Here is a 27569-nt window from a genome sequence, read left to right as displayed (position 1 = left end):
TTGCTTGGAAGTCGTGCATCTGGAAGCAAATGGCAACAAAGGTGAAGACGTCTCTCTTCAAGCGTCTGGACACCCATGATGGCTACAGTCTCAGTGTACAATGTATGTGTATTGCCAAGGATAATGTGGCGGGCCCTTTTTGGATTTTTTCAATTTGCTGCGTTTGGTGGGAGTTGATGCTGCTATGCCACACTGGTGCAGCATACTCAACAGCAGGGCGCAATTATATCATGTATATCCAATGTACACCGAGATCAAATCCGCCACAGGTACACCAAAGCACTTCAACCGGCTGAGCATAACCGACGGCTACTGTTAGTGATCATGGTATTGACCTGCAAGTCACAGCATAGATTAGACTGTATTGTGAGACCAATTGGAGCTTAGTCTCATTCACCGTCTCAAGCTTTTCTCCAGCAATTTTCAGATCAACTGGGGCGGGAGGATGCTTTTTGGTCGTCCTCGATTTGACTCCTGTCCTCAATAAATCGATGATGCTTCACATGAGTGTGTGTCCTCGATTTATACCATAAGCACGTACAAAATACGACGTTTTTATGCTCAGGAGTATCATGCATGAGTGCAACATCGTGACCTCGCAACGTAAGATTTTGGTTTTGCCATACAATTTATATGGATTTACATGTACAATAATTTAAGATTGACATTTTGTGAGATGTGATCACGGAGTTTCATTACATTTATATTCATACGCTTCAATGAGGCGAATTCATTACGGAATGCGTGAAGGAATATCTCGTGTTGAATTTGAATGTCGTGTCTTGAACCTCGCATGGATCCATTCCAAAATTAGCGCCACCAACGACAAAGCAGTTATACATCCCAGGATGAAGAAGGCCAAGTCGTAGCTTCCAGTCTGGTCGTATATCCAACCTAAAGATGTATTCAAAAGAGGGTACATGTATTTTTGAGAAAAACAACTTTAACAGGGGCCATTCATTTGAATTCTTGACCTTTTGTAACACAACAGGATGAATTTTTCCTTCAAATTTTATTTCCTTGTAGGAGATTGAAAACATGAAACAATTGTGTTGTGAATGTACCGAAGGGGTTGGATTTAGAGCAGAGGTGAATCCTTAGTGCGTGTTTATGGCGTACAACCGAGGACGAGGACCAAACGGGTTCCAAACATTGTCCTCGGTTGGCAGGCTCAATGTCCTCTGTGTGGGACGGATGATTTTCGAAGAAGTTTCTTTTTTACTGCTTGTTTATGTACAGTAAAATTAATTCATACGTTTTGTTTTAGTTCAGAGGAAGTGGCAGTATGTATACACCCTTTTTCTTCTTCCCACGGACCCTTCCTAATTGGTAGCGTCCTCAAGAAAAATAATTATTACTTTCTTGTCGAGTCTTAATAATGTGAGAGGTCGAAAGCGATAACATTTAATCCGCCCCGTTTCCTCGGATGAAAACAAACGAGTGGCTTCCTTAGAGAAAACAATCTTACCTGGGATAAAGCCAAGACAGAAATTTAACATGGCCCCAATCAGATTCATCCAACTGAAGGCACAAGCCAGGAGTTCAACTCCAAGCAGTTCCCTGGTGTATAGATCACTCATTACGGATAGTATTCCAGAAGCACCAAAAAAGACGAATGCATTGACGATCATCAGCCAATACAAATCGACCCAGGGAGTAATCAGTAGAGCAAAGGAACATACAACGATCATCATTATGATCCCTGGTCGCAATTTTAACAAACCACGATCTATGATAGGACCAGCAAAGATCTTAAAAGTCAAGTTGCCGACCCCTGCGGCCGTGGTGAATGTCACGGCATCACACGCAGAGAAGCCTTTTGCTTGTGCTTGAGAGACGTAAAACAACAGCCACTGGTTGCTTACAAACTTGTCAATAGTGAACACGACAGTTGGTATCCAAAAGGAGACCTTGAAAAAAACGGAGAAGCCGAAATGTTTCATTTGCGCGCTTAGGGCGTCTTTGAAGGAGCGAAGTCGTGACTGCTTCGTTTTGTCGGTTTCTTCATCTTCTGCGCCAGGGCTCACTTGCTGATAGGTGGCGTTCGTCTGTGTTTCATCAGTCGATGGTGAACGCAAGAGGGCGCCACAGACCCCAAGATGCAGGCTAAACCCTCCCAGAATAAGCAAGGCACCTCTCCAGCCGTACGTATCCAACAACAATTGGGTAAATGGCCCGACGACGATCAGGGCAAACGCCAATCCCGAAAATCCAATACCGCTGGCAGTGGCATAGTTTGTGGTAAAACAACGACCGATGACGCCCCTTGTTGTAATGTTGATGAAATTTAGCCCAGGTCCTGAAGGGAAGCAAAACAATGAAGAGTTCAATTTATAACCAAGTTTTCGTGAGCCTCGTTTACATCCTCATATTTTTTTTCAATACTCGCATGTAGTGTAATATTACATGTTTGATCGGTATGACGTTAGGCTTCGAAAAACGTGTGTTTTCAGGTCTCATTCCACGACGAATTGATTCCGTCTGTATCCTGGACACCGTATATAAAAACAAACACCGATTTCAAGCATAGCCAGGCACCAGAATATTCCGCACCTATACTATAATACGAAAGATTTTTGAACTTGCAAATGATCGTGTACCCTGGCGAGAAAGCAGCTAGCTAGTGGAAGCGTACTGCTCAACGCAATTCGGTTGATTGAGGTTAGATTTTCTTTCTCAAGTTTCTCTAAACACAGTGCCTTGCATACAATAGCGTTATGGATAAAGACAAAATAATGAAGAAGGTCATCTCGATTGGATTCTCTATTTGGAGTCTTTGTAGAATAGATGTATTCAATTTGTAATCTATCGTCAGAGAATGTCAAAACTCGATCCTCCAAACATTATTACCAGCTATGAATGCCAGAGTTACGGTCAACATGACGACATTGGTGGTAAATGAAGCGACGATTATAGATGCCCCAACCATGAAACCGCTCACCGTCACCAGAGTGCGGGTACCAAGCATCACCTCCAGTGGCCTAGTAAAGATACCTAAGCGTGAATAAAAGTGGAAATAAAATAAAATCATGATTGTTTTCAACATTTGGTAGTTTTCCCCTACCGTAGGGGCTAAATCACCGTCAGCCCATAAATCATAGCCATGCAGGCGAAGTTTGATCATGCACTCTATATGCACATTACCGCTGTAGGCCTATACATTTGTACCACGGGAGGATCTAGCTTTCAAGAAACGGGGGGGGGGGGGGGGGGGGCTGACATGCAGGGGGGGGGGTGAGTGAAGGCGTACCGAAACCGGACACGCCCTACTAGGAGGGTCCGAAGGCTTTCCCCGAAATTTTTGAAAGCTATGATGCTTTCTCCTGCATTTTGCAATTTAAGAATAAATTTAGGAACTTTAGCAGTCCATTTATTATTTTTGGCCCCATTTTAATAGTATCATAGCATTAGTCAGCGGCTGAACTGGGTGGTTGCAACCCCTAACCCCCTCTAGATCAACTACTGGTGTATTATAAAGCGAAACAAGTGGGCGGGCCGTCACCGCGTTATGGGAAGTTTTCTTTTATTGTTTGGCAAATTAGGACCGAGTTATGGGGACTTTCGATCTGCTGTCCCCAGTGTCTTCGGTTCCCATAGTAACATGGGACAACTCGTGTGTAGTCCCCACTACGGAACAAGTATACGCATGTTTCTGGTGTAAATCGAGGAAACACAGTCATGTGAAACACATCGAGTAATCGAGGAGTGGAGTCAAATCGAGGACAAACATCGAGGAAGCAGTACAATAGAAAATCCTCGATTTTACACCATCAAAAACAAACCTGGGTGAGGGTGTGATGTTTGTGTATTGAAGATGGTCGGCGAGGCGGCGAAGCAACATGATCAAGAATAGTGGAGCTGCTTAGGTCCATAGTTTTGGCCCAAATCGTGCACTTTGTGGTAAAAGCATGAAAGTTGGCAGGTGGGGTCCAAATGGGCTAGAATTCATTTTAAGATCGGGACCCATCCTGGATCTTGCCCATTTTGGGGGCGGAGCTTGATTTTTTTTTAAAAAGGGGGTGCAAACAATACAAACTCATAAAAACTGTATTTAACATCCATTTTCCTTGTTTTTCTATGGTTTGAAATAAACTTAAACATAAAATATAACATTCTAGCATTCGAACACCAGTTAATTTCCACCCATTTTGTGGGCGTGGCCTAAATGTACAAAAGAGGCGGTATATATTAACATTATTAATATAAATTTGGTTCTAATATGGAAAACATTATTCGGTTTGGTAGTAAAATCCTGAAAATTGGCAGGGCCAGTTAAAATGGGCTGAAAATAATTTTAAGAGGTTGGATCTTGCACAATTTTGGGGGGCGGAGCTTGATTTTTCAAAAAGGGGAGTGCAAAAAATAAAAAACTCAGAAAAACTGTATTTAACATCCTTTTCCCTTTGTTCTTCATGCTTAAAATAAACTTAGACATGAGAAATAACTTTATGAGAAATAACACGTTAAAATTGTGCAGCAGCAGGATTCCAGTCGAACCAGTGAGTTTGGTGGTTTGAGACATCATCTTACATTGAAAGACATCATCTTACATTGCCGACGCGCATGGCTATGGCGACGCGCGCGCATACCAGAAACCAGAGCCTTTTTTGGCCTAATAATCGTTTACTTCGTTTTGTATGAATAAAAAGGAGTAAATGCTTCAGATTTCAAATATGCACTTGTCATTTACAAGGCTGGGTTGGGGCAACCTTGATATTATAAAGCAAAATAATTCTGCGCAAAAAACTACTGCATTTATTAATGTTAATCGCGAAAAAGTACAAATAATACCATACGGTAGTTCGTATGAATAAAAACTGGCATTTGCAATACTCCCATCTGTATGAATAAAAATTAATCAAATTAATCATAAAGTACAAACGATACCATATGTCTGTATGAATAAAGCATGGCATTTGCTTTTTCTACCACTTTCGAAGCATTTACTCGCATCTGTATGAATGAAAATTAAGCAAACACTTTTACTAAAAACCATTTGCTAAAATCTGAAAATAATTAGTTTTTACCTTTTAGGTTTTGCTACACTATAAGCGTTTACTAGTATGAATATAAAAGAAGTAAATGCTTCAGATTTCAAATATTTACTTGTCATATTTCTGAAGTCCTTTATCTACAGAATCGTAACGTTTCGGTACTAACACAACCAGCAAGCACACACACGTGAGTACGCACTGTACGCATGGTGTAAATAAGGCAGTAAATGTAGGCCTACTATGTTCTGCGTGTGGGTGTACGTACGTACGTGTGGGGGATATACGCGCCGCGTGGCCTGTCGTTGGGTTACGCGGACTAGCTCATGCATGTACAATGTACTGTGTGTGCATGGCTGTTGTACGAGTACGTGTGTGTACTTGCGTACGTACATGTACAAGCATAGCCGCTTGCTGTATGGTACTAGTTACTTTCTCACTAGTGTAAGACCGAAATTTAGACTGACCCTGAGCACACATCCCTGATACCACTCTCACAACAGGTGTTCCACATTACACCCAAGGTCTTCACGTCACTCTTTTCCAAGCAATACACCCACAGCATACCAAGACTGTGATTTAACCCTTGTACAGGGGAAAGTGACCTCATAAGGGTACTCCCCCGACTGACCATTACGTCAGTCTATGGTCAGTCTACCTTTACTCAGAAATGATGTCATATAAGTTATGTTTTCCTTATATGACATCATCTCCTATTTTCACTCCAAGTGGTCCCTCTGAAACTGTATAAAATGTCCCCATTTTCCCACTTTCATTGAGTTCTTCTTCTTCTCCCTGGGAAACCAGAGGCATAGCCATAAGCTGATTCAGCCCTATGCTCTGGCCAGTCTTCATCTACAAAACTCTTCAGAACCTCTGTCTTCTGTCTCCAACTTCCGTATTCTAGTACCCAGCCATACCCATAAGCTGACGCAGCCGTATGGTCTGAGGTTATAGTTCTGTACATACACAATACCGGTAGAATATTGAGTTCTTGAAAATAAACCAGTTTTCCATATAGCTGAGCTCATAGTCATTACCAGTGTGTCTTTGTATAGTCTTCGTAGTCATCTGTTCATCCTGCTCTTAGCCACAGCTACCCTATCCTAACATATAGTATAGTCAAACAACCCAAAGACTATAGCCAAATCCATATGTTACACTAGCAGCGTACGGGCATCGATATGTGCACGCAATTATGCCTTGCCAAGTTGATTAGGGATTTTTATCGGGGTTTTTTTTTTATCGGCGAATCGATAAGCCCAACGCCTTGGTCAAGGCTAATGAAAATTAAGCAAACACTTTTACTAAAAACCATTTGCTAAAATCTGAAAATAATTAGTTTTTACCTTTTAGGTTTTGCTACACTATAAGCGTTTACTGGTATGAATATAAAAGAAGTAAATGCTTCAGATTTCAAATATTTACTGTCATATTTCTGAAGTCCTTTATCTACAGAATCGTAAGTCCGATTGGGTTGAAACTTGGTATGTGGCCAGACCGGGATGTGTTATAGGTAAAAAAATGAAGTGACGTCATGATGACGCCATCCTGAGATTTTATATGAATACATGTATTTGAATTTTTGGACCGTTTAGCCATATCTCACGAACGCAACATGCAATGTTAAAAATTCTTTTTGTATTTGGTTTGTTAGGTGATAGGTATTTGCACAACATTTGTGAAAAACTTGGGTAGGTAGATAATGGTACTAGCAGCAAAGTCCGAAGTGACGTCACGATGACGTCATCGTTTGATTTTTTAAATGATTTTAAAAATATTTATGATTTTATTCTGCTTCCAAAATTGCAAAAGCTACAGCATTTATTATATGTTAATCACGAAAAATTAATATTAACAAAGTTCATAAAGTACAAATGATATACATGTACCATGTTCGTATGAATAAAACATGGCATTTGCTTTTACTTCCAATTTCGAAGCATTTACTCGCATCTGTATGAATGAAAATTAAGCAAACACTTTTACTAAAAACCATTTGCTAAAATCTGAAAATAATTAGTTTTTACCTTTTAGGTTTTGCTACACTATAAGCGTTTACTAGTATGAATATAAAAGAAGTAAATGCTTCAGATTTCAAATATTTACTTGTCATATTTCTGAAGTCCTTTATCTACAGAATCGTAAGTCCGATTGGGTTGAAACTTGGTATGTGGCCAGACCGGGATGTGTTACAGGTAAAAAAAAAATGAAGTGACGTCATGATGACGCCATCCTGAGATTATATATGAATATTTGAATTTTTGGACCGTTTAGCCATATCTCACGAACGCAACATGCAATGTTAAAAATTCTTTTTGTATTTGGTCACGATGACGTCATCGTTTGATTTTTTAAATGATTTTAAAAATATTTATGATTTTATTCTGCTTCCAAAATTGCACACTTTCTTTCACACTTGGTTCAAACCAAGACCACAATGACAAAATGTGTATTGAGAAGGGTTTTAAAGATGACGTCATTGCAGGGCATGTGACGTCATGTGATAAAATTATATTTTAGGAATTATTCTAAGCATTTGAACAACCTTTAACTGCATGAAGCACTCTGACAAGTGACTGCAAAAGGACCAACGAAACATAAACATTTGTAAAATGCGAAAAGCCCTGTGTTCTGTTTGCAAACAGACATGGTATCTTTTTTTTATTTCATCTTATTTTTAATATGACGTCACGTGACATGTGACGCCATATTAAAATTGCATATTTTGAAGGCCAATATCTACAGAACCACTGGTCCGATTGGGTTGAAAGTTGGTATGTACCTAGACCGGGATGTGTTATAGATGAAAATTGAAGTGACGTCATTATGACGTCATAATGGGTTACGTGACGTCTCGTTAAAGATTAATAGATTTGATCTTTAAAAATCAATATAAAATCAACCGTGAGAGACCTGAACATGATTTTCGTGGTATATGATAGAATTATCGAGGGTCTTCATTTTTTATATTATGTGCAAAATCACGTGACCCTTTCTTCCGGTTGAAACCGGAATTGCCTTGTAATTTAGAATTGGTGAAAAATGTGAACTTGCATCAACGATGTATGCTCTGGCGAAGTTGTTCTTTACCATAATATTATAGTTATAGATGAAACTTGATGTGACGTCATCATGACGTCATCACGTGACATGTGACGTCATAATTCACAGCCCTATGAGAATATAATTACATATTATATTCCACCATTTATTATAAACAGAACTACACACCCTTCCTTGATGGAACATATACTTGAAACTTTACATGTCACAAGTCACAAAATTCTAGTTTGAATTATAACTTTCTCAAAAGAATGGACCACCGTTATCATACTTTTGTAATGTGGCAGGCATTGCCTCAGGCAATGTCTTGGATTCCCGTGTACAAAGCCATTTGTCAATTACTTACGGTGCTACTGGAAGTGCACTGAGAAGTGAATATAACATAAACCGGAAGGATTTAACAACTATTAAACAAATAATGGAAATGTTAAGTGAGGAATGCCCAATGCAAACAAGTCAGGTGTGTTTACAAACACAAATGCCCGCAACCGTGACTGTTCCCATTACATAACACCACTCTTTTAACATCAACTTACATGTACCTTGGTCACATGGAACGTTCATTGACAGCATTAGTGTCTTCTGTAGGTTTTATATGAATTAATCCCTAATCCCTATGATCTAAGAATAAATACAAGATTTCTATTGTTTTAGCCACTGTGACCTTGACCCTTGACCTTTCGACCCCAGATGCGATAGGCCTATTTGGATTAATAAGAACGATCCACAAACCAAATTTGAAGTTCACATGTAAAGTATTTCTGTTGTTAAAGTATTTCTCAAGTTATCGCGCTGACAAAATTTCTATTGTTTCAGCCACTGTGACCTTGGCCCTTGACCTTTCGGCCCCAAATGCAATAGGCTTCTTAGGATTACCAAGGACAATCCACAAACCAAATTTGAAGTTCACATGTAAAGTATTTCTCAAGTTATCACGTTGACAAAATTTCTTTTGTTTTAGCCACTGTGACCTTGACCCTTGACTTTTTGGCCCCAAATGCAAAAGGCTTCTTAATATTGCCAAGGACAATCCACAAACCAAATTTGAAGTTCATATGTAAAGTATTTCTCAAGTTATCGCGCTGACAAAATTTCTATTGTTTCAGCCACTGTGACATTGACCCTTGACCTTTCGGCCCCAAATGCAATAGGCTTCTTAGGATTACCAAGGACAATCCACAAACCAAATTTGAAGTTCACATGTAAAGTATTTCTCAAGTTATCACGTTGACAAAATTTCTTTTGTTTTAGCCACTGTGACCTTGACCCTTGACTTTTTGGCCCCAAATGCAAAAGGCTTCTTAATATTGCCAAGGACAATCCACAAACCAAATTTGAAGTTCATATGTAAAGTATTTCTCAAGTTATCGCGCTGACAAATATCTATTGTTTCAGCCACTGTGACATTGACCCTTGACCTTTCGGCCCCAAATGCTATAGGCTTCTTAGGATTACCAAGAACAATACACAAACCAAATTTGAAGTTCATATGTTAAGTATTGCTCAAGTTATCGCGCTGACAAGATTTGTCCGGACACACACACACACACCCACCCACCCAGTTTACGTTACATACCGAGTGTGGACTTTCCATTGCTTTCGTGTAGTTAGAAAAACCAGTGAAAAAACTCATTTTTCTCAAACTGTTAAAACTCTTTCAACCCAATTTTTTTTCTATGATTCCCTTTAGTGTTTCTCTTCATTCTGCTACCGATAAACCTAACCCAAAAATGCCTCTAAACCTGTTTTCCAGAAATGGGGAAACACTGTGTGGACTTGCCCAAGTCCGCACAGTGTCTCCTCTACCTGGTTTATGTGGACATCTTTTGTTCGGAAGTCCACACAGTGAATGTAATGCCTGTACACACACACAGGTTTACGTTACATACCTTGTGTGGACATTCCTCTGTTTTCGTGTAGTTAAGAAAACTCGGTACAAAAAATAACTTTACTTAAACTGTGAAAACTCTTTTAACCAAATTTTTTTCTATGATTCCCTATAGTGTTTCTAACCTAACCCCAAAATGCCTCTAAACCTGTTTTCCAGAAAGGGCAAAACGTTATGTGGACACGGCTTAGTCCACATAACGTCAACACAACCTGCATTATGTGGACATCTTTTGTTCACAAGTCCACATAGGGAATGTAAGACAAACTCACAGCCACGGAAGGACAATTAAGGCGGAAACAGTATCCCCCTTCGGCTTCGCCGCGGGGCATAAAAACGGTGGCATGGCGATGTCATCGCCTGAAAGGGCACCCCCTAGCACGTCCAAGAAAGTTAGACTATTTTTAATTTAAAAACCATTCATCCAAATTTTACCAAACTTACCCTTAGGCCCAAAAAAAAGTCTTCGGTTTCTGGTATGCGCGCGCGTCGCCGTAGCCATGCGCGTCGGCAAAATGAAAAAGTTTTTTTTTCAATGAAAGATGATTTCTCAAAACCGCCAAACTCACTGGTTTGACTGGAATCCTGCTGCTGCACAATTTTAACATGTTTTTAGATTGGGTTATGGTCGAGAATAAGCTTTATGTGGCCTCTCTGGACTCCCATATATTTGCACTAAGTTTAGTCGGGCACCATTTGCAGTCATCAGCACACATTTGAAGCAAAAAAATCAGGTAAAAAAAAAAAAAAAGCTGCGTCGCCGCACCACTTTTTAGGCAAGCTCCATACCAGAAACCGGAGACTTTTTTTTTTGGCCTTAGATATTATATAGGAAAACGTAATGACTTCGTGAGGTTTTAGGATCGTGACGTCAGCAAACTGGACACTGGACATTATACTATATAGGGAGAATTAGAAAATGATCTCTTATTTTTTAAATCAAATTCATATCATTGTATGAATTCGTATCAAGTGACAAACTGTTTGTGGAACAAATAATGGCACAAATTATGTTATCAGCTACATTGATACATTCGTGTATTTCGTACATTCGTGTAGTTTTTATATTTGGGGAAGGGGGAGTCAACTGCAATTTCTCCCAATAACATATCCAAGTTCTAACGCATTATTTAAGAAGTTACATAATTTCTCGAAAAAACAACAACATTATTCCCTCCTTTTCAGTCATTAACACATTACTCCCCCAAGTCCCAACATCCATCTAATATAAATCCAACAGTACACACTGCAAGGAATGGACGGATATTCTGTGCACATTTTCATGTTTATATGCCTATATATATATACATGCAATAAATTCAGAATATGAGTTAAACAAACTTTGGCATATCTCTCTTCTGGACAGACTGTTTCGTACCATAAGGCACTCATCAGCAGAATATTAAACATATTAGAAGAGCACTTTCAAGAAATCCATCATTGGGCCGCCCCTGATCCCCCTCCCTCCCCTTGTGATCCCCATAGTGTTTATAATACATCTACAATTAGGAAATGCCGCCATTGTAAGTATACAGGGTGAGTGAAAAAAAAGGAAACCCAAATGGCGGGACCATTTTCTTAATAACGTTTTGCATGTAGTACTTTCAAAATCTAGGATATGAAAGCCGATTCATAAGCTTTCTTTTAGTACAAGAATCATTCAAATCACTCATATGTACTTTTCAAGTTACGGAATTTTAAACACAACCACTGTTTTAAAGTTCTGTCCACGTATCACAAAAAATGGTATGTGTTCTTTCAGCAAAACGAAAACAATTCCAGCGCATCCCCCTATATGTGAATTGCTTTCGTTTGGCTGACAGAACTGTTAAGACGGTGTTTGTGTTTAAAATTCTGTAACTTGAAAAGTACATAAGTGATTTGAATGATTCTTGTACTAAAACAAAGCTTATAAATTGGGCTTTCATATCTTGATTTTGATAGTGCTACATGCAGAACTTCATTAAAAAAATTTGTCCTGCCATTTGGGTTTCCGTTTTTTGACTCACCCTGTGTAAGTTACTTGTAGACAATCATACCAATTTAGATATGATTTTTTTTGTAGCCGCCTACTTTAAAATGTAGCTCCACCCCTAAAGGGCAACAATTAGTCTTGCAACCGTTTAAACTTATCTTTACAGTGTATGGTAAACATAGTTAACCGATGGAAAAGTTGTGTTTTTACCAGCAAAAATGATGATTTTCCCACGTTTGAAAATAACACGTATTAGAAAGTTAGAATTTACATCCCCTTTGTTTCAAAGCATGAGAAACAAAGTGGATGTAAAATACAGTTTTCTGAGTTTTCTTTTTTTGCACTCCCCTTTTTGAAAAATCGAGCTATTTGAAAATCAAAAATTATGCCTTTAATACGCCCCACGGGTGGTTCTGACTTCACACCAGACCTCGTCAAAAGCCGGTTCGTGCTACCCACGCGACCAACGAAAACGTTCAAGGAAATGAAGTGGCAATCGTTCAGTAACCAACGTTTACGTTCTGTGACATGACTCCCCTTATTACTGAAATCTCAAGGGACCGATTGAGGTGAAGGTCATGAGAGACCCATTTTCCGTTATTCGTTCACAACATGGGAAAGGGTTTGTAATGAGCCCTTTTGTTTAAGCCATGGTCGAGTACAATCAAGTGTGCAGAAAGAGAAAGATCCTATATATACGCCACTTTTGTTAGAAAACAAGGTTTATCGCAAATAGCTTTCTACCAACAGAGGGCGTCCTGTTGCAAAGCATCATGGGATGCAAAACGGAGCATAACAATTTTGCAGTCCCGGATGTTGAAGCGCGCATCGCGCAACCAACACAAAATGATGGCTGCGATCACACACGAGAACTTCAGCGATCGTGTAGCGTAGGGCCCGTTTGGTTTCGATAAAATTAGAGTCAAGAGTGTTTTTTTACTATGCAAAATGACCTTGTCAACCTAGACCAGACTTCTCTTAATATAATGACAGTTGACACTTTTGTGTAATTTTTGAACAGTTTCTCGGAGTAGAAATGATGATTTTCCTGCGCGGCTTACAGTGGTGCAGTGCGATTCAGCGCGCCTTGCCATTCACGGTACATCGCGCAGTGATCGCCATCATTTTCGTGTTGCGTTTTGTCGTTATCATCTCTCCCCCCCCCAAAAAAAATTCCCTTCAAAATTAAAAACCCTGCCCTTTATCTATGACATACCTGTATGTTCTTAAATATCGCAAACTATTTTGGTAGGTCAAATAACTTAAAAGTGGATTTTGTCGAGTCCCTTACAGGAACCATGCAGGAACCGGGCCCGTTGATACACGATCGCCAAAATTTCTAAGCTAACATGCCTACCTAGTAACAGGTGTACAGCTGTACAGGTTTGTAAATAATTAACTGTTGTGTATTTCATAATTTTTTTTTATGTTAAACCGGTTTTCTTGTATTCGTCCAAGTAAATTTGTGCCAATGTTGGGGCTACCAGTTACATGTATTTAAGAAACACAGGTCATATTTGCCAAGTTTTAAAACTTTATCCAACTCTTTTTACGAGAATGATCTGCTCAAATATTGCCAGCTTTTTAATTAAGAAACACAGCTCATATTTGCCAATTACTTTCACCTATTTATTCCAACTGTTGACTTGTTTTGAGACTCGGTTTTTTTTATTTGAGGGACATAGGCCATATTCCTTGATATTTTGACAACTGTTCATACAACTCTTGTTATGACACTCGAGTAGGCTTGCATTTGCCAGTTTTATTTTCAATTTTCCAGGTTTTTTTTTACTATTAATTCAACTCTCGTCAAGAGACGCAGGTCATAATTGCATTTTTAAACAATGTACTTTTATAAAACGTGACTTGATCATTTCAATTTGCATTTTCTACATCCTTATTGTGTACAACTTTGTTCCAAATTTTATTTACATTATTTTTAATTAAACATGTCTCTTATTTTTATGAACCTGCAAAACCTTTCACAATTGATATAATTTCTATTATCATTATCATAAGTGAAGACCGTTCATGTACATGTAGGCTAATGCGATTTATAATTTGGTTTATTTTGCATACAAACCTTGACTTGAGTAAGAATGAACAAAATAAATAATAACTTAAGAAAAGGTACAGCAAAGAGAAGGGGAAACGTAAGATAGAGATATTTATTGTTTGATGACGGAGAAAAAATAAACCACATAAGAATTCGCAATTTTTTTATGAGTAAAACAATGGAGTAGGCTAGCTAGCTAGGCCTACTACAGTACTAGCTGACTAGGACAAATATATACATGTGTACATGTATATTTTTTTCACATTTTCGTGAACAGAATATAAATAAACAATCATGAAATTGTCTGTAAAAGTCACACATCGTTCGCTGACAGAAGTACCAATTAAACCATTAATCACTTTAAAAGCCACATATATTTCCGATAAGAAAAGAGTCATAAAAGGGAGCTTTTGAGGGGCCCAGAAACTCTAAATGCATTGGCTGACACAGTCATGACAGTGCAGGGTGTCCCGTGTTTCCCCGGTCGCGTGCCGGTCGTCGGCACATCGCGATCGCGTCGGGACTGCACGCTACTACTTTTTGTCGTGAGAACATTTTTTTTCTTCTGTACATCAAAAAAACTTTAATTCATGTATAACAAAGATCATACCTTTGTGGATAACAACAGTCATTATTGCAACCCAGAACAGCACAATAATCACCTCCCATCGAACACAAAACGTCAGAAAAATGGACAGCCAAGAAATATCGTACACACCGCACCGTGTGTACGTTTTCCCACCGCCGTGTGATGGCGTTGTTGCTCCGATTGCAGCCCCATGATCCTTTGCGGTTAGTATTTGCGATAAAACATTGCACGTCACCTGTGATTTTGATGACTCCATCGACAGCAGCTATCATCCAACCGATCAACCAGGCTTTGGCCACGAACTGCTCTTGGAGTGTAGGCAACATGTATGGTGTTCTATAGACGCCAAATCTGCGTCGAATCGTGCTTTCACGTCGTGCCGTCGCGTCATACCGTCGCGTCGTGCCGTCGTCCGTCGCGTCGTGCCGTCGTCCGTCGCGTCGTGGCGTCGCGTCGTGCCGTCGCCCGTCGCGTCGTGCCGTCGCCTCTTAAATTACCGTTTCTAAGCACGTACACTGCATGAGGAAGCGACGCACCTTCACACGTCGCGTCGTGCCGTCGTACGTCGCGTCGTGCCGTCGTCCGTCGCGTCGTGCCGTCGCCCGTCGCGTCGTGCCGTCGCCCGTCGCGTCGTGCCGTCGCCCGTCGCGTCGTGCCGTCGCCCGTCGCGTCGTGCCGTCGCCCGTCGCGTCGTGCCGTCGCCCGTCGCGTCGTGCCGTCGCCCGTCGCGTCGTGCCGTCGCCCGTCGCGTCGTGCCGTCGCCCGTCGCGTCGTGCCGTCGCCCGTCGCGTCGTGCCGTCGCCCGTCGCGTCGTGCCGTCGCCCGTCGCGTCGTGCCGTCGCCCGTCGCGTCGTGCCGTCGCCCGTCGCGTCGTGCCGTCGCCCGTCGCGTCGTGCCGTCGCCCGTCGCGTCGTGCCGTCGCCCGTCGCGTCGTGCCGTCGCCCGTCGCGTCGTGCCGTCGCCCGTCGCGTGACTGTATCTTTTTTGGCAGTAGGTGGCGCCTTCATTCTTCATGTACCTGTACTGTATTTATGACATGCGTGCCGTGCGCGGTGAAAGTGTTGCAAATTGCTATGTCGTACAGTTTGTACACGGTTTGTGGGAGGCCTATTATTAGTGGTTGCGGAGGTCCGACTCAATCAATTTCAAAATACATAGACTTTTTTCTGCTTCCGATTGTCAAACAACAAAGCACATATACACGCGATTCCGGGCATGTGCTTGAAAAACTAATCAACGTGACATTGAAGCAGGATAGCCTATTGATCACGTTGGATATTGTGTCCATGTATACGAACTGCCCACAAGATGAGGCAATTGAATCAGTTTGCGATGCACTTGAAGTTGCCGATAAAGCAGTATGTACGCAATACCCAAACCTACAAAAGAACACGCTCGCTGTCTCCTGGAACTTATCATGCATCGAAACATATTTGAATTCAATGGAAAGTTCTTCAGACAGAAAATTGGCGTGGCTATGGGAAGCGAATGCAGTCCAGAAATATGCGATATAACCCTGTTCAAATATGAAAAAGAAATTATTCTCCCACACAAACCCTTCAATTGTGAGTAACATGAGATACAGGGACGACGTCTTAATAATATTTAACGGTAACGAGTGAGTAAGCCGGTGACCTCGTCCAAACTCTAAACCAAATTCATCCCACGCTCAAGTTCACGTCAGGGATTTCAAACAGTCAAGTCACCTTCCTCGACCTCGTCATCTACAAAGGCGAACGGTTCAAAAAAGAAGGGAAACTGGATACTCGAGTAGCAACCAAAAAAAAAGATACCTTTCAGTATCTTGCTCGAGATTCAGCCCACCCTGAGTCAGTGTTTGGCGGTTTGATTAAGGGAGAATTAATGAGATATGACCGTAAATGCACACACTCAAAAGAATTTGAAGAGAAGGCTGAATTCTTCAAAGACAAACTTCAAAAACGCGGATACAACCAAGAAGACTTGGCCCTTCTTCCCCAAAAAGGCGAAACTCGCGTGACCTCTCAAAAAAAGCGTGCAAAAACCGAAAAGAATATCCCGCTGGTCTTTGTTTTACCTATACCACCCACAAATTAAACACCCAGCTCTTAAGCAGGCCCTTCTGAAACACTGGAATCTGATCAGCGATAATGATTTTCTCAATACACTCTTTGCGACCTAACCTATCCTGGCATACAAACGACAAAAAAACATAAAAGATGGCCTGGTCCGATCAAGGATTAACCTATCTCCACCATCCAACCAGGAAAAAAAACTTAGATGAGGAAAACGTACAATTCCATTGGAACTTCTTGAAGAACAGAACTAACATAATGGTCATTAAGGCATGGATTTCGAAATAAAAAAATATATAAGGAATCCACTTAATCTGATCATTACAAGAAATGCTAACGCGTAAAATATTCTTAACCATCATTAGCAATAAAGTAAATACGTATAAAAGAATTAAACAAAGGGTGACTGATGAAGTGCGTAAAAAGGGCACAGAAAATATGTACTGTTTCCCCCGACACAAAAAAAAAGAAAAAACAGGTGGGACGGCATTTTATCACCGGTATAAATCAAATCATTTAGTATACTAGAAACAAAAACCACATGTACACAAACCAGTGCCTGCGTCGCCTAAACACCGGATGAGTTTTTTGAAACTCCCGCTCTCCGGTTATCACCAATCTAATGGGCCTGCTGGCGAGGTATGTGTTGACAAGTTGTAACCCACCCATCACCGCAACCCAGCAGTGGAACTGATGTTACTCCCTATATGCGTATTGAATTTCCAATAAAGAAAAAAAAAACTTTAACAAATACGCTCTAGGCAGTTTAGTCATATACTTACACAGGTATCCATACCAGTGCTTCTAAGTCTTAAATAAACGGAAATCTTCCCTAGCTGGTTGCAAATACAATGTTTTCAAAAAGATTCATCAGCTCGCAGAGCCCCTCGTACTCCAATTTATCATACATCCCATAAAAAGAAAAGAATGAGGAACGGCCCTGCTGATGCTGATAGCAAATCCCACCCACCCCCTTGTTTTAAACCCTTATTCACGGCGGCAACTTTCTTGGAGTGACTTTGGAACTTTCCAACAAGTTATTAGTATCAACAGATTGTTCCCTGAATTTTGCTCACACAAAACGTACCGGTTCTTTCTTGCTATTTTCCTATCCAGAAAACCACTTCTTTTTAATGAGAAAACACAAGTCTGATAAAAACTTTAATGCATGGTGGCGGCCAAACTCCATTCCATTTAACTTAAAATGTAGTGGCGACATGTATGATTACGCCCCTTCCTATTAAACACAAGTACATGAAGAATGAAGGCGCCACCTATTGCCAAGAAAGATACAGTCACGCGACGGGCGACGGCACGACGCGACGGGTGACGGCACGACGCAACGGCACGACGCGACGGGCGACGGCACGACGCGACGGGCGACGGCACGACGCGACGGGCAATGTGTGCGTCGCCTCTTCAAGCAGTCTACTTAGAAGCGCCGAGGTAACAGGCGACGGCATGACGCGATGGGCGACGGCACGACGCGACGGACGACGGCACGACGCGACGTACGACGGCACGACGCGACGTGTGAAGGTGCGTCGCTTCCTCATGCAGTGTACGTGCTTAGAAACGGTAATTTAAGAGGCGACGGCACGACGCGACGGGCGACGGCACGACGCGACGCTACGACGCGACGAGCGACGGCACGACGCGACGGACGACGGCACGACGCGACGGTACGACGCGACGGCACGACGTGAAAGCACGACGCGACGCAGATTTGGCGTCTATAGAACACCATAAACATGACACCAAGAGCCTTGATGAGCCCCGCCCACAAGAACCAGTCCATAAACAGGCAGAGAACTGAAAACCAGTGCTGGTAAGAACCCTTAGCTTCATTTCTGGCCATTATACAGGGTTTCCGCGGACGAGGAGTGTTAGATCAGCAAAACGGCCAGAACTTTACTTTGTGGTTACTTCGGATGTTGAATGTGTAATGCCCAAACCTCAATAAGCCACTTGCGTGTTAGAGTTGAATAAAATCTGGAACGCTGACTTAATACAATGCTTTGCACGTTTTAACCTAGCATTCTCCCGACCAAAGAGGCTGTTACTATATCACGTGATTCGGGGCAAGCCTTATGCTAGCAACCCCCAGCTCCGGCATGGTCTGGTGTCTTTGTGCTATTCTCACCCATTGTGAACGATGTATTGGTGCTGAGCGTCTCTTACGTAACTATGCAAGAGCTTGCCCCGAATCATGTGATTAGCAACAGTGTCTTTGGTCTGGAGAATTCACAGTTAAAATGTGCCAAGCATTCTGAGCAAGTCATTGTACCAGACGTTTTTCAAATGTAAATCCCAAAGGGTATAGGTTACACGCAAATGGTTATTGCAGCTAGCTGGCATTGTTAATCAAATTCAATCACTGAACGATGGATGCATGGTCCCCTTGCTGAACATAAGATGAAAGGGGAGATTACGGATGAGCGCACATCTTAACTTGATGAGCTGGGTATAATCAAAGATCTTAAAGCGCCGAAGGCGCAAGATGGGGAACTCCATAGAAATTGCGAAATCGCCATGGACGCCATTCGAGCAAGCAAACCATTGTGCAAGCCATTGTTTGCACAATGGTTTGCTTCGAGTAAATCGGCGCCTTCTATAGTCCCCCCTGCAAATTTGCCAAACCGTGAAAATCACGAAACCATGATAAGCGTGTTTTAACATAAAGTTGCTTTTGAAAACATTTTTAATTTTGTTTTTGGCGAAATCCCTGTTTTCCGCGATTGACTGTTTATTTTAACGTCCCATGGATCAGGCGCGTATTGCGATACCTGACAATGACAATGAATTCGGTTTTGAACAACGTTCCCATTGAAAGACGGTGTTCAGATGGTGGAAAAAGAGTCGTTCCATCGAAGATCACATCAACTCCTTGGACCAGATCAAAGTCTGCAGATTGACAACCAAGGTGGTGCTGAAACAAAGACGTTTTTTTTCGTGTTCTCAACTCACTGTTAAACAAATGTTCAACAATCCTACACCCACGTCTCTGTAACCGGTCTATCTATAACACATTTGTTGCATATTTCAAGCAGAAGGTCATAAAATAAGGGAGAAGCACATTTCATTCAAAAAGTCAGGGGGAAGTGGCCAGGAAATGCCTCGATTGACTAGAATTGCGTCAACGCAGCTTGTGAAATATTGTTCAATTACATGATATACAAATGGACGCGGAACGCGCAAAATCTGAGATAAACAAAACTTAGTGTACAAAAACTCCATAGGGCCGTGGCTAACTCACAAACGGAGCATCTAGAATCCAAACATTTTCCGGGACCCTTAAGCGCGAGCTGTCCCCAGACCTCACCCCTTCACGGCTTCGCACTCCGCGCTCGCATATAAAAAGTTCCACTTTAGGATTTAAAGACCCCCCCCCCAGTTTTGGTTCGAGGAACGGGTCTGAACAAAGTATGCGCACACGTGCTGAGCGTGTACACGCAGTACTGCGACAAGCAAATGTCCTAAACTATTCAATATCATATATAGAGCCAAATTTTGACGATTTAGTTTTAAAGTTGAACCTATCCCACTGAAAAATTAAGTCCATTCTAAGTAATCAACATAGTTAACCATTCATATATCTGTGGAGAAAATTAGAAATGTTAGAGGGATCATTTTGGGCGGAAATACCCATTTTGCGTGACGGTCCGTCGGCAAATTTCATGATGACACCCCCATTCAAAATGGTCTAGCGACGCCCGTGAGTGAAAGTGCCCGACATCGGTGTGTCATGGATATACAATGTAATCACACACAATGCAGACTGAACATGATTGGGACATATAGATGGATTGTTAACTGTACAATATATATATGCACATAATTATATAAACAGATCTAGTTTCCTGTTTATGTTTACTGGTCTTCTTTCCACGCAGTGTTATTGCATTGTTCAGTTTGACTGGACAGGAAGTTGAATATGCTGACTACATGTACGGAAAGTTACCATAACGATGCTTAAAATGATCATTTACATAAACATCACAAGTAGTGGAGCTGCTTAGGTCCATTTTTGGCCCAAATCGTGCACTTTATGGTAAAAGCATGAAATTTGGCAGGTGGGGTCCCAATGGGCTAGAATTCATTTTAAGATCGGGACCCATCCTGGATCTTGCCTATTTTGGGGGCGGAGCTTGATTTTTTTAAAAAGGGGATGCAAACAATACAAACTCATGAAAACTGTATTTAACATCCATTTTCCTTGTTTTTCTATGGTTTGAAATAAACTTAAACATAACATATAACATTCTTGCTTTCGAACACCGCTTAATTTCCACCCATTTTGTGGGCGTGGCCTAAATGTACAAAAGAGGCGGTATATATTAGCAGTTTGGTTCTAATATAGAAAACATTATTCGGTTTGGTAGTAAAATCCTGAAAATTGGCAGGTCTAGTTAAAATGGGCTGAAAATAATTTTAAGAGGTGAACACATCTTGGATCTTGCACAATTTTTGGGGGCGGAGCTTGATTTTTCAAAAAGGGGAGTGCAAAAAATAAAAAACTCAGAAAAACTGTATTTAACATCCATTTTCCTTTGTTCTTCATGCTTGAAATAAACTCAGACATGAGAAATAATTTTATGAGAAATAACACGTTAAAATTGTGCAGCAGCAGGATTCCAGTCGAACCAGTGAGTTTGGTGGTTTGAGACATCATCTTACATTGAAAGACATCATCTTACATTGCCGACGCGCATGGCTATGGCGACGCGCGCGCATACCAGAAACCAGAGCCTTTTTTGGCCTAATAATCGTTTTCTTCGTTTTGTATGAATAAAAAGGAGTAAATGCTTCAGATTTCAAATATGCACTTGTCATTTACAAGGCTGGGTTAGGGCAACCTTGAAATTATAAAGCAAAATAATTCTGCGCAAAAACTACTGCATTTATTAAAGTTTATAAAGTACAAATGATACCATATGTTTGTATGAATAAAGCATGGCATTTGCTTTTTCTGCCACTTTCGAAGCATTTACTCGCATCAGTATGAATGAAAATTAAGCAAACACTTTTACTAAAAACCATTTGCTCTTGAGTAAATGGCCTGCAAAATGTAAAGCTTTACATGTTTATAAGTTTGCAGAAAATAACACTATCATAACCGAAACGGAAAGCGGCACCGGGGAGGGTCACGTGCTGGAGGACAGATACAAAAAAAGCGCATCAAACGCGACGAACGCAATGCCGTTATTACGTGCACAATGCGCTGTGCATCGGCACCCATGGTCTACATGTGGATTGGGTTTTCTACGGTGGCCCTGGAACGACATTTTAATATTGACCTTTTTAATGTGAACCTTGTAACCTCTTAATATTGACGTTATACCTTCGCAATATGCACGTTGCACGTGGCTTAATATCGCATTTTGGAAGTTGTTCCTTCTTAATGTGAATGTTCCAACTTGTTAATATTCACGTTCGATCTTGTCAATGTACACCATTGATCATGCTTGATGTCAACGTTGCACCTTGCTTCTTCGCAATATGAACCATGTACCTTCGCATTGTGAACGTTTGACCTTGCATCTTGTTAATATCATTGTTGAACCGTCCTCCTTCGCAATGTGAATCATGCATTCTAAAAAGTACGAAGTCCTTGCCAAGGTCTATAGTTAGACAACCAGTTATGATGGAGTTTCAATCTGACGGCTGTTTAATGTCACTTAACCTTGGCGTCTACCTTGTAGTGATTTTTATCATGACTCAAGGTTCTCTCTTTTATTTCACTCATCTTTTATAATTCATGTTCAGGCTAACCATAACCCAAGGTTGGGCATACATGTAAAAACATACATCCTGAAGAAAATGTGTCATTGTTTCAAATATCCCGATCTAATCATTTCAACCGTTTACTATACACACATTTATACCGGTTTGCTTTCTGAATGTTATGATTTCTTCTTCCTGTACTTTCATCTTTGCCATATCCCAATAATTTTTGACTCGCCAACAGGGCTCCTTACCACATAGTATGAGGATCCCCGCTGTTTTGACGAGCATTTTGACGCTGTTTTGACGAACCCTACATACCCCCCCTCCCTTTCCCCGGATATCCGCGCCTGACCGCAACATGAAGAATATTCGCAATTGGCTGACGACCAGTCATGTATGCATGAACTCCAAGCAAACAACTTCGTATAGGGTGCCTCGGCAACACGTGATTCGCGCTCAACGCAACGGTGTGGTCGTTATGCGGCGCTCTCTCGCGGTGGCGGGTTATCGCTGCAGTGGGTAATTGCGCATTCAATTTTCAGTCCCTACCTGATTTCGTGGGTTTTCCCCAGACTATTCTTCTGGGGTTTTCCTCCCACCTCTAAAACTGTAATTTCTTCTCATTGTCTTCTCTCCACGTTTTATTTTCGGGGTTTGCGAGCTACAGTGCCTGGGGCATGCACTTTTGAGGATCCTTGGTTTCATTACCAGAAAAAAAATATTTATCGTTTACTTCGTTTCGTATGAATATAAAGGAGTAAATGCTTCAGATTTCAAATATGCACTTGTCATTTACAAGGCTGGGTTGGGGCAACCTTGAAATTATAAAGTAAAATACTTCTGCGCAAAAATTACTGCATTTATTAAAGTTCATAAAGTACAAATGATACCATGTTCGTATGAATAAAACATGGCATTTGCTTTACCATTTTGAAGCATTTACTCGCATCTGTATGAATGAAAATTAAGCAAGCACTTTTACTAAAAACCGTTTGCTAAATTCTGAAAATAATTACTTTTAGGTTTAGCTTTTGCTACACTATAAGCGTTTACTTCGTTTCTTATGAATAAAAAGGAGTAAATGCTACAATTTTTAAATATTTACTTGTCATATTTCAAGGTTGGGTAAGGGCTACCTTGAAAATATGGAAGCACATAATTATGCGCAAAAATTACTGCATTTATTAATGTTAATCGCGAAAAAGTACAAATAATACCATACGATAGTTAGTGTAAATAAAAACTGGCATTTGCATTACTCCCATCTGTACGTTTCGTATGAATATAAAGGAGTAAATGCTTCAGATTTCAAATATGCACTTGTCATTCACAAGGCTGGGTTGGGGCAACCTTGAAATTATAAAGCAAATAATTCTGCGCAAAAGTACAGCATTTATTATATGTTAATCGCGAAAAATTAATATTAACAAAGTTCATAAAGTACAAATGATACCATGTTCGTATGAATAAAACATGGCATTTGCTGATACTGGTACTTCCAATTTTGAAGCATTTACTCGCATCTGTATGAATGAAAATTAAGCAAACACGTTCGTGTAGGTTTTATATGAATTAATCCCTAAACTCTATGATCTCAGAATAAATACAAAATTTCTATTGTTTTAGCCACTGTGACCTTGACCCTTGACCTTTCGACCCCCAATGCGATAGGCCTATGACCAAGAACGATCCACAAACCAAATTTGAAGTTCACATGTAAAGTATTTCTCAAGTTATCGCGCTGACAAAATTTCTTTTGTTTTAGCCACTGTGACCTTGACCCTTGACCTTTTGGCCCCAAATGCAAAGGCTTCTTAGGATTGCCAAGGACAATCCACAAACCAAATTTGAAGTTCATATGTAAAGTTTTTCTCAAGTTATCGCGCTGACAAAATTTCTATTGTTTCAGCCACTGTGACATTGACCCTTGACCTTTCGGTCCCAAATGCAATAGGCTTCTTAGGATTACCAAGAACAATACACGAACCAAATTTGAAGTTCATATGTTTAAGTATTTCTCAAGTTATCGCGCTGACAAGATTTGTCCGGACACACACACACACCCAGGTTTACGTTACATACCTTGTGTGGACATTCCTTTGTTTTCGTGTAGTTAAGAAAACTCGGTACAAAAAATAACTTCACTTAAACTGTGAAAACTCTTTCAACCCAATTTTTTTTTATGATACCCTATAGTGTTTCTCTTCATTCTGCTACAGACAAACCTAACCCCAAAATGCCTCTAAACCTGTTTCCAGAAAGGGCAAAACCTTATGTGGACACGGCTTAGTCCACATAACGTTAACACAACCTGCATTATGTGGACATCTTTTGTTCACAAGTCCACATAGGGAATCCCACCCACGGAAGGACAAGACGGAAACAGTATGCCCCTTCGGCTTCGCCGCGGGGCATAAAAACGCCTGAAAGGGCACCCCTAGCACGTCCAAGAAAGTTAGAAGAGCACTTTCAAGAAATCCTTCATTGGGCCGCCCCTAATTCCCCTCCCTCTCCTTGTGATCCCCATAGTGTTTATAATACATGCACAATTAGGAAATGCCGCCATTGTAAGTATACAGGGTGAGTGAACAAAAAAGGAAACCCAAATGGCGGGACCATTTTCTTAATAACGTTTTGCATGTAGTACTTTCAAAATCTAGGATATGAAAGCCGATTCATAAGCTTTCTTTTAGTACAAGAATCATTCAAATCACTCATATGTACCTTTCAAGTTACGGAATTTTAAACACAACCACTGTTTTAAAGTTCTGTCCATGTATCACAAAAAATGGTGTGTGTTCTTTCAGCAAAACGAAAACAATTCCAGCGCATCCCCCTATATGTGAATTGTTTTCGTTTTGCTGACAGAACTTTTAAGACGGTGTTTGTGTTTAAAATTCTGTAACTTGCAAAGTACATAAGTGATTTGAATGACTCTTGTACTAAAACAAAGCTTATAAATTGGGCTTTCATATCTTGATTTTGATAGTGCTACATGCAGAACTTCATTAAAAAAATTTGTCTTGCCATTTGGGTTTCCTTTTTTTGACTCACCCTGTGTAAGTTACTTGTAGACAATCATAACAATTTAGATATGATTTTTTTTTTTATAGCCGCCTACTTTAAAATGTAGCTCCACCCCTAAAGGGCAACAATTAGTTTTGCAACCGTTTAAACTTATCTTTACAGTGTATGGTAAACATAGTTAACCGATGGAAAAGTTGTGTTTTTACCAGCAAAAATGATGATTTTCCCTCGTTTGAATCAAGCTGCTCTAATGTACCGCCTCTTTACATATTTAGGCCACGCCCGCAAAAGGGTGAAAATAACACGTTAGAATGTTAGAATTTACAAAGTGAATGTAAAATACAGTTTTCTGAGTTTTCTTTTTTTGCACTCCCCTTTTTGAAAAATCAAGCTCCGCCCCCCAAATGGGCAAGATCCAAGATGCGTTCACCTCTAAAAATTGAGTTCGCCCATTTCAATTGGACATGCCAATTTTCAGAATTTTACCACCAAACTGAATGATGTTTTCCATATTAGAACCAAACTGCTAATATATACCGCCTCTTTTACCATTTAGACCACGCCCACAAAATGGGTGGAAAATTAACAGGTGTTAGAATGCTAGAATGTCTTATTTCATGTTTAAGTTTATTTCAAAGCGTAAAAAAACAAGGAAATTTGATGTTAAATACAGTTTTCATGAGTTTGTATTGTTTGCACCCCCTTTTTGAAAAATCAAGCTCCGCCTCCAAAATGTGCAAGATCCAGGATGGGTCCCGATCTTAAAATGATTTTTAGCCCATTTTGACCCCACATGCAAAATTTCATGCTTTTACCACAAAGTGCACGATTTTTCGCTTAGCAGCTCCACTAAAGTAACCTATACGAATTACATGTATTACTAAAATGCTTACTTGGATTAAAGATCATAGTGGCACTAAACACCCCGTGAAATAAGTCCGTCTGGTTGGAACTGTCGTTCAGAAAAAAATCTAGAAATGTAGGTGATTTCCAACGATGAGTCCTTTGACTGGATTTTTGGAATAAAGATCTATTGACGAAATCGTATTTCGTGATCTAAAAGATGTGCATGGTTTTCACTGTTTTCTCGAAGTGAAATACCCACTTACATGAAAAAGAGAAAAGAAGAGAAGAAACATTCTATACACCACTTTAGTTAGAAAATGGAAAAGTAAAAATGTATGCAATGCACGTCACCTGAGACTCTGATGACTCCATCGACAGCAGCTATCATCCAACCGATCAACCAGGCTTGGGCCACGAACTGCTCCTGGAGTGTAGGCAACATGACACCAAGAGCCTTGATGAGCCCTGCCCACAAGAACCAGTCCATAAACAGGCAGAGAACTGAAAACCAGTGCTGGTAAGAACCCTTAGCTTCATTTCTGGCCATGATAGAGGGTTTCGCGGACGAGGAGCTTCGATCAGCAAGACGGCCAGAAAATTATTTGTCGTAAATTCGGATCGGTTAAAATGTAACACCAGTTATAGCGCACAGCGTCATACGCAGTTGAGCACAAAGCGGTTGTGCGCCTATATATTAACTTCGCTCGGACGAGGATGGTTGGAATGAGTCGACCATTTGCAACTGGACCCCGTTTTCTTGGACATGCGCACAACTAATATCTATCAGGTGGATATAGGATTTGTTAGCTCTAGCAGGAACTTAAACATGTCATTTGGTGGTCGGTCTGTCTCACGGTGCCGTAAATTGTCCAAAATTATGGTGTTCCATAATTATGTGCCATCGGCGTCGCATTTTTCGCAAGAGCTTATTGTGCATTCGCACTTATTTTTGCCTTGAAACACTCCCTACCTCGATCTGATCTCCACACGCACACGCTACCATAATTCGGCCCAATATCTCAATTGGCGAATTGTAACCGGGGATTTCAGATTTTTTTCCCAAGGCGATATTCTATGAAATCATAGCCTTGACCAAGGCTATCAGCTTGTTCCCATACGAGCTTGTTCCCGCTACCGCACACCGCGCGAGCCGCGACACAATCACTAATAATTGTACTATACCGTTAGCCCCAACGACCCTTGCGTGCGCTTTGTGTGCATGCACGTACGCCCCACACACACTTCCGCAAACAGCCGTGCAGTAAGTCGAGGCGGACGATACCTTGACCAAGGCTATCAGCTTGTTCCCATACGAGCTTGTTCCCGCTACCGCACACCGCGCGCGCCGCG

At 40.8% G+C, this 27569-nt stretch overlaps 1 protein-coding gene across 1 annotated transcript; it reads right to left on the bottom strand.

Moving 5' to 3' along the window:
* Positions 1-1031: 1031 nt before the first annotated feature.
* LOC119741323 (monocarboxylate transporter 2-like) lies at positions 1032-26766 on the bottom strand. Its single transcript, XM_038217074.1, has 3 exons — positions 26571-26766; positions 2851-2994; positions 1032-2299 (listed from the first exon to the last, which is right to left on the bottom strand). Exons 1-3 carry the CDS (start codon positions 26764-26766, stop codon positions 1323-1325), a joined length of 1317 nt encoding a protein of 438 aa, XP_038073002.1. The 3' UTR covers positions 1032-1322.
* Between the last annotated feature and the right edge of the window lie 803 nt (positions 26767-27569).

This window comes from Patiria miniata, unplaced genomic scaffold (assembly GCF_015706575.1).
Source record: "Patiria miniata isolate m_02_andy unplaced genomic scaffold, ASM1570657v1 HiC_scaffold_5, whole genome shotgun sequence".
Taxonomy (NCBI): domain Eukaryota; kingdom Metazoa; phylum Echinodermata; class Asteroidea; order Valvatida; family Asterinidae; genus Patiria; species Patiria miniata.
The sequence above is the reverse complement of the archived record's forward strand: the minus strand, read 5'-3'. Positions and strand labels throughout refer to the sequence as shown.

Coding starts and splice junctions, on each gene's coding strand:
- LOC119741323 (XM_038217074.1), bottom strand. CDS start 26,766: ATGGCCAGAAATGAAGCTAAGGGTTCTTACCAGCACTGGTTTTCAGTT. Junction 2,995..26,570: donor TGGAGTCATCAGAGTCTCAG/GTGACGTGCATT, acceptor ATTCACGCTTAG/GTATCTTTACTAGGCCACTG. Junction 2,300..2,850: donor AACTCTGGCATTCATAGCTG/GTAATAATGTTT, acceptor GCTTCCCTTCAG/GACCTGGGCTAAATTTCATC.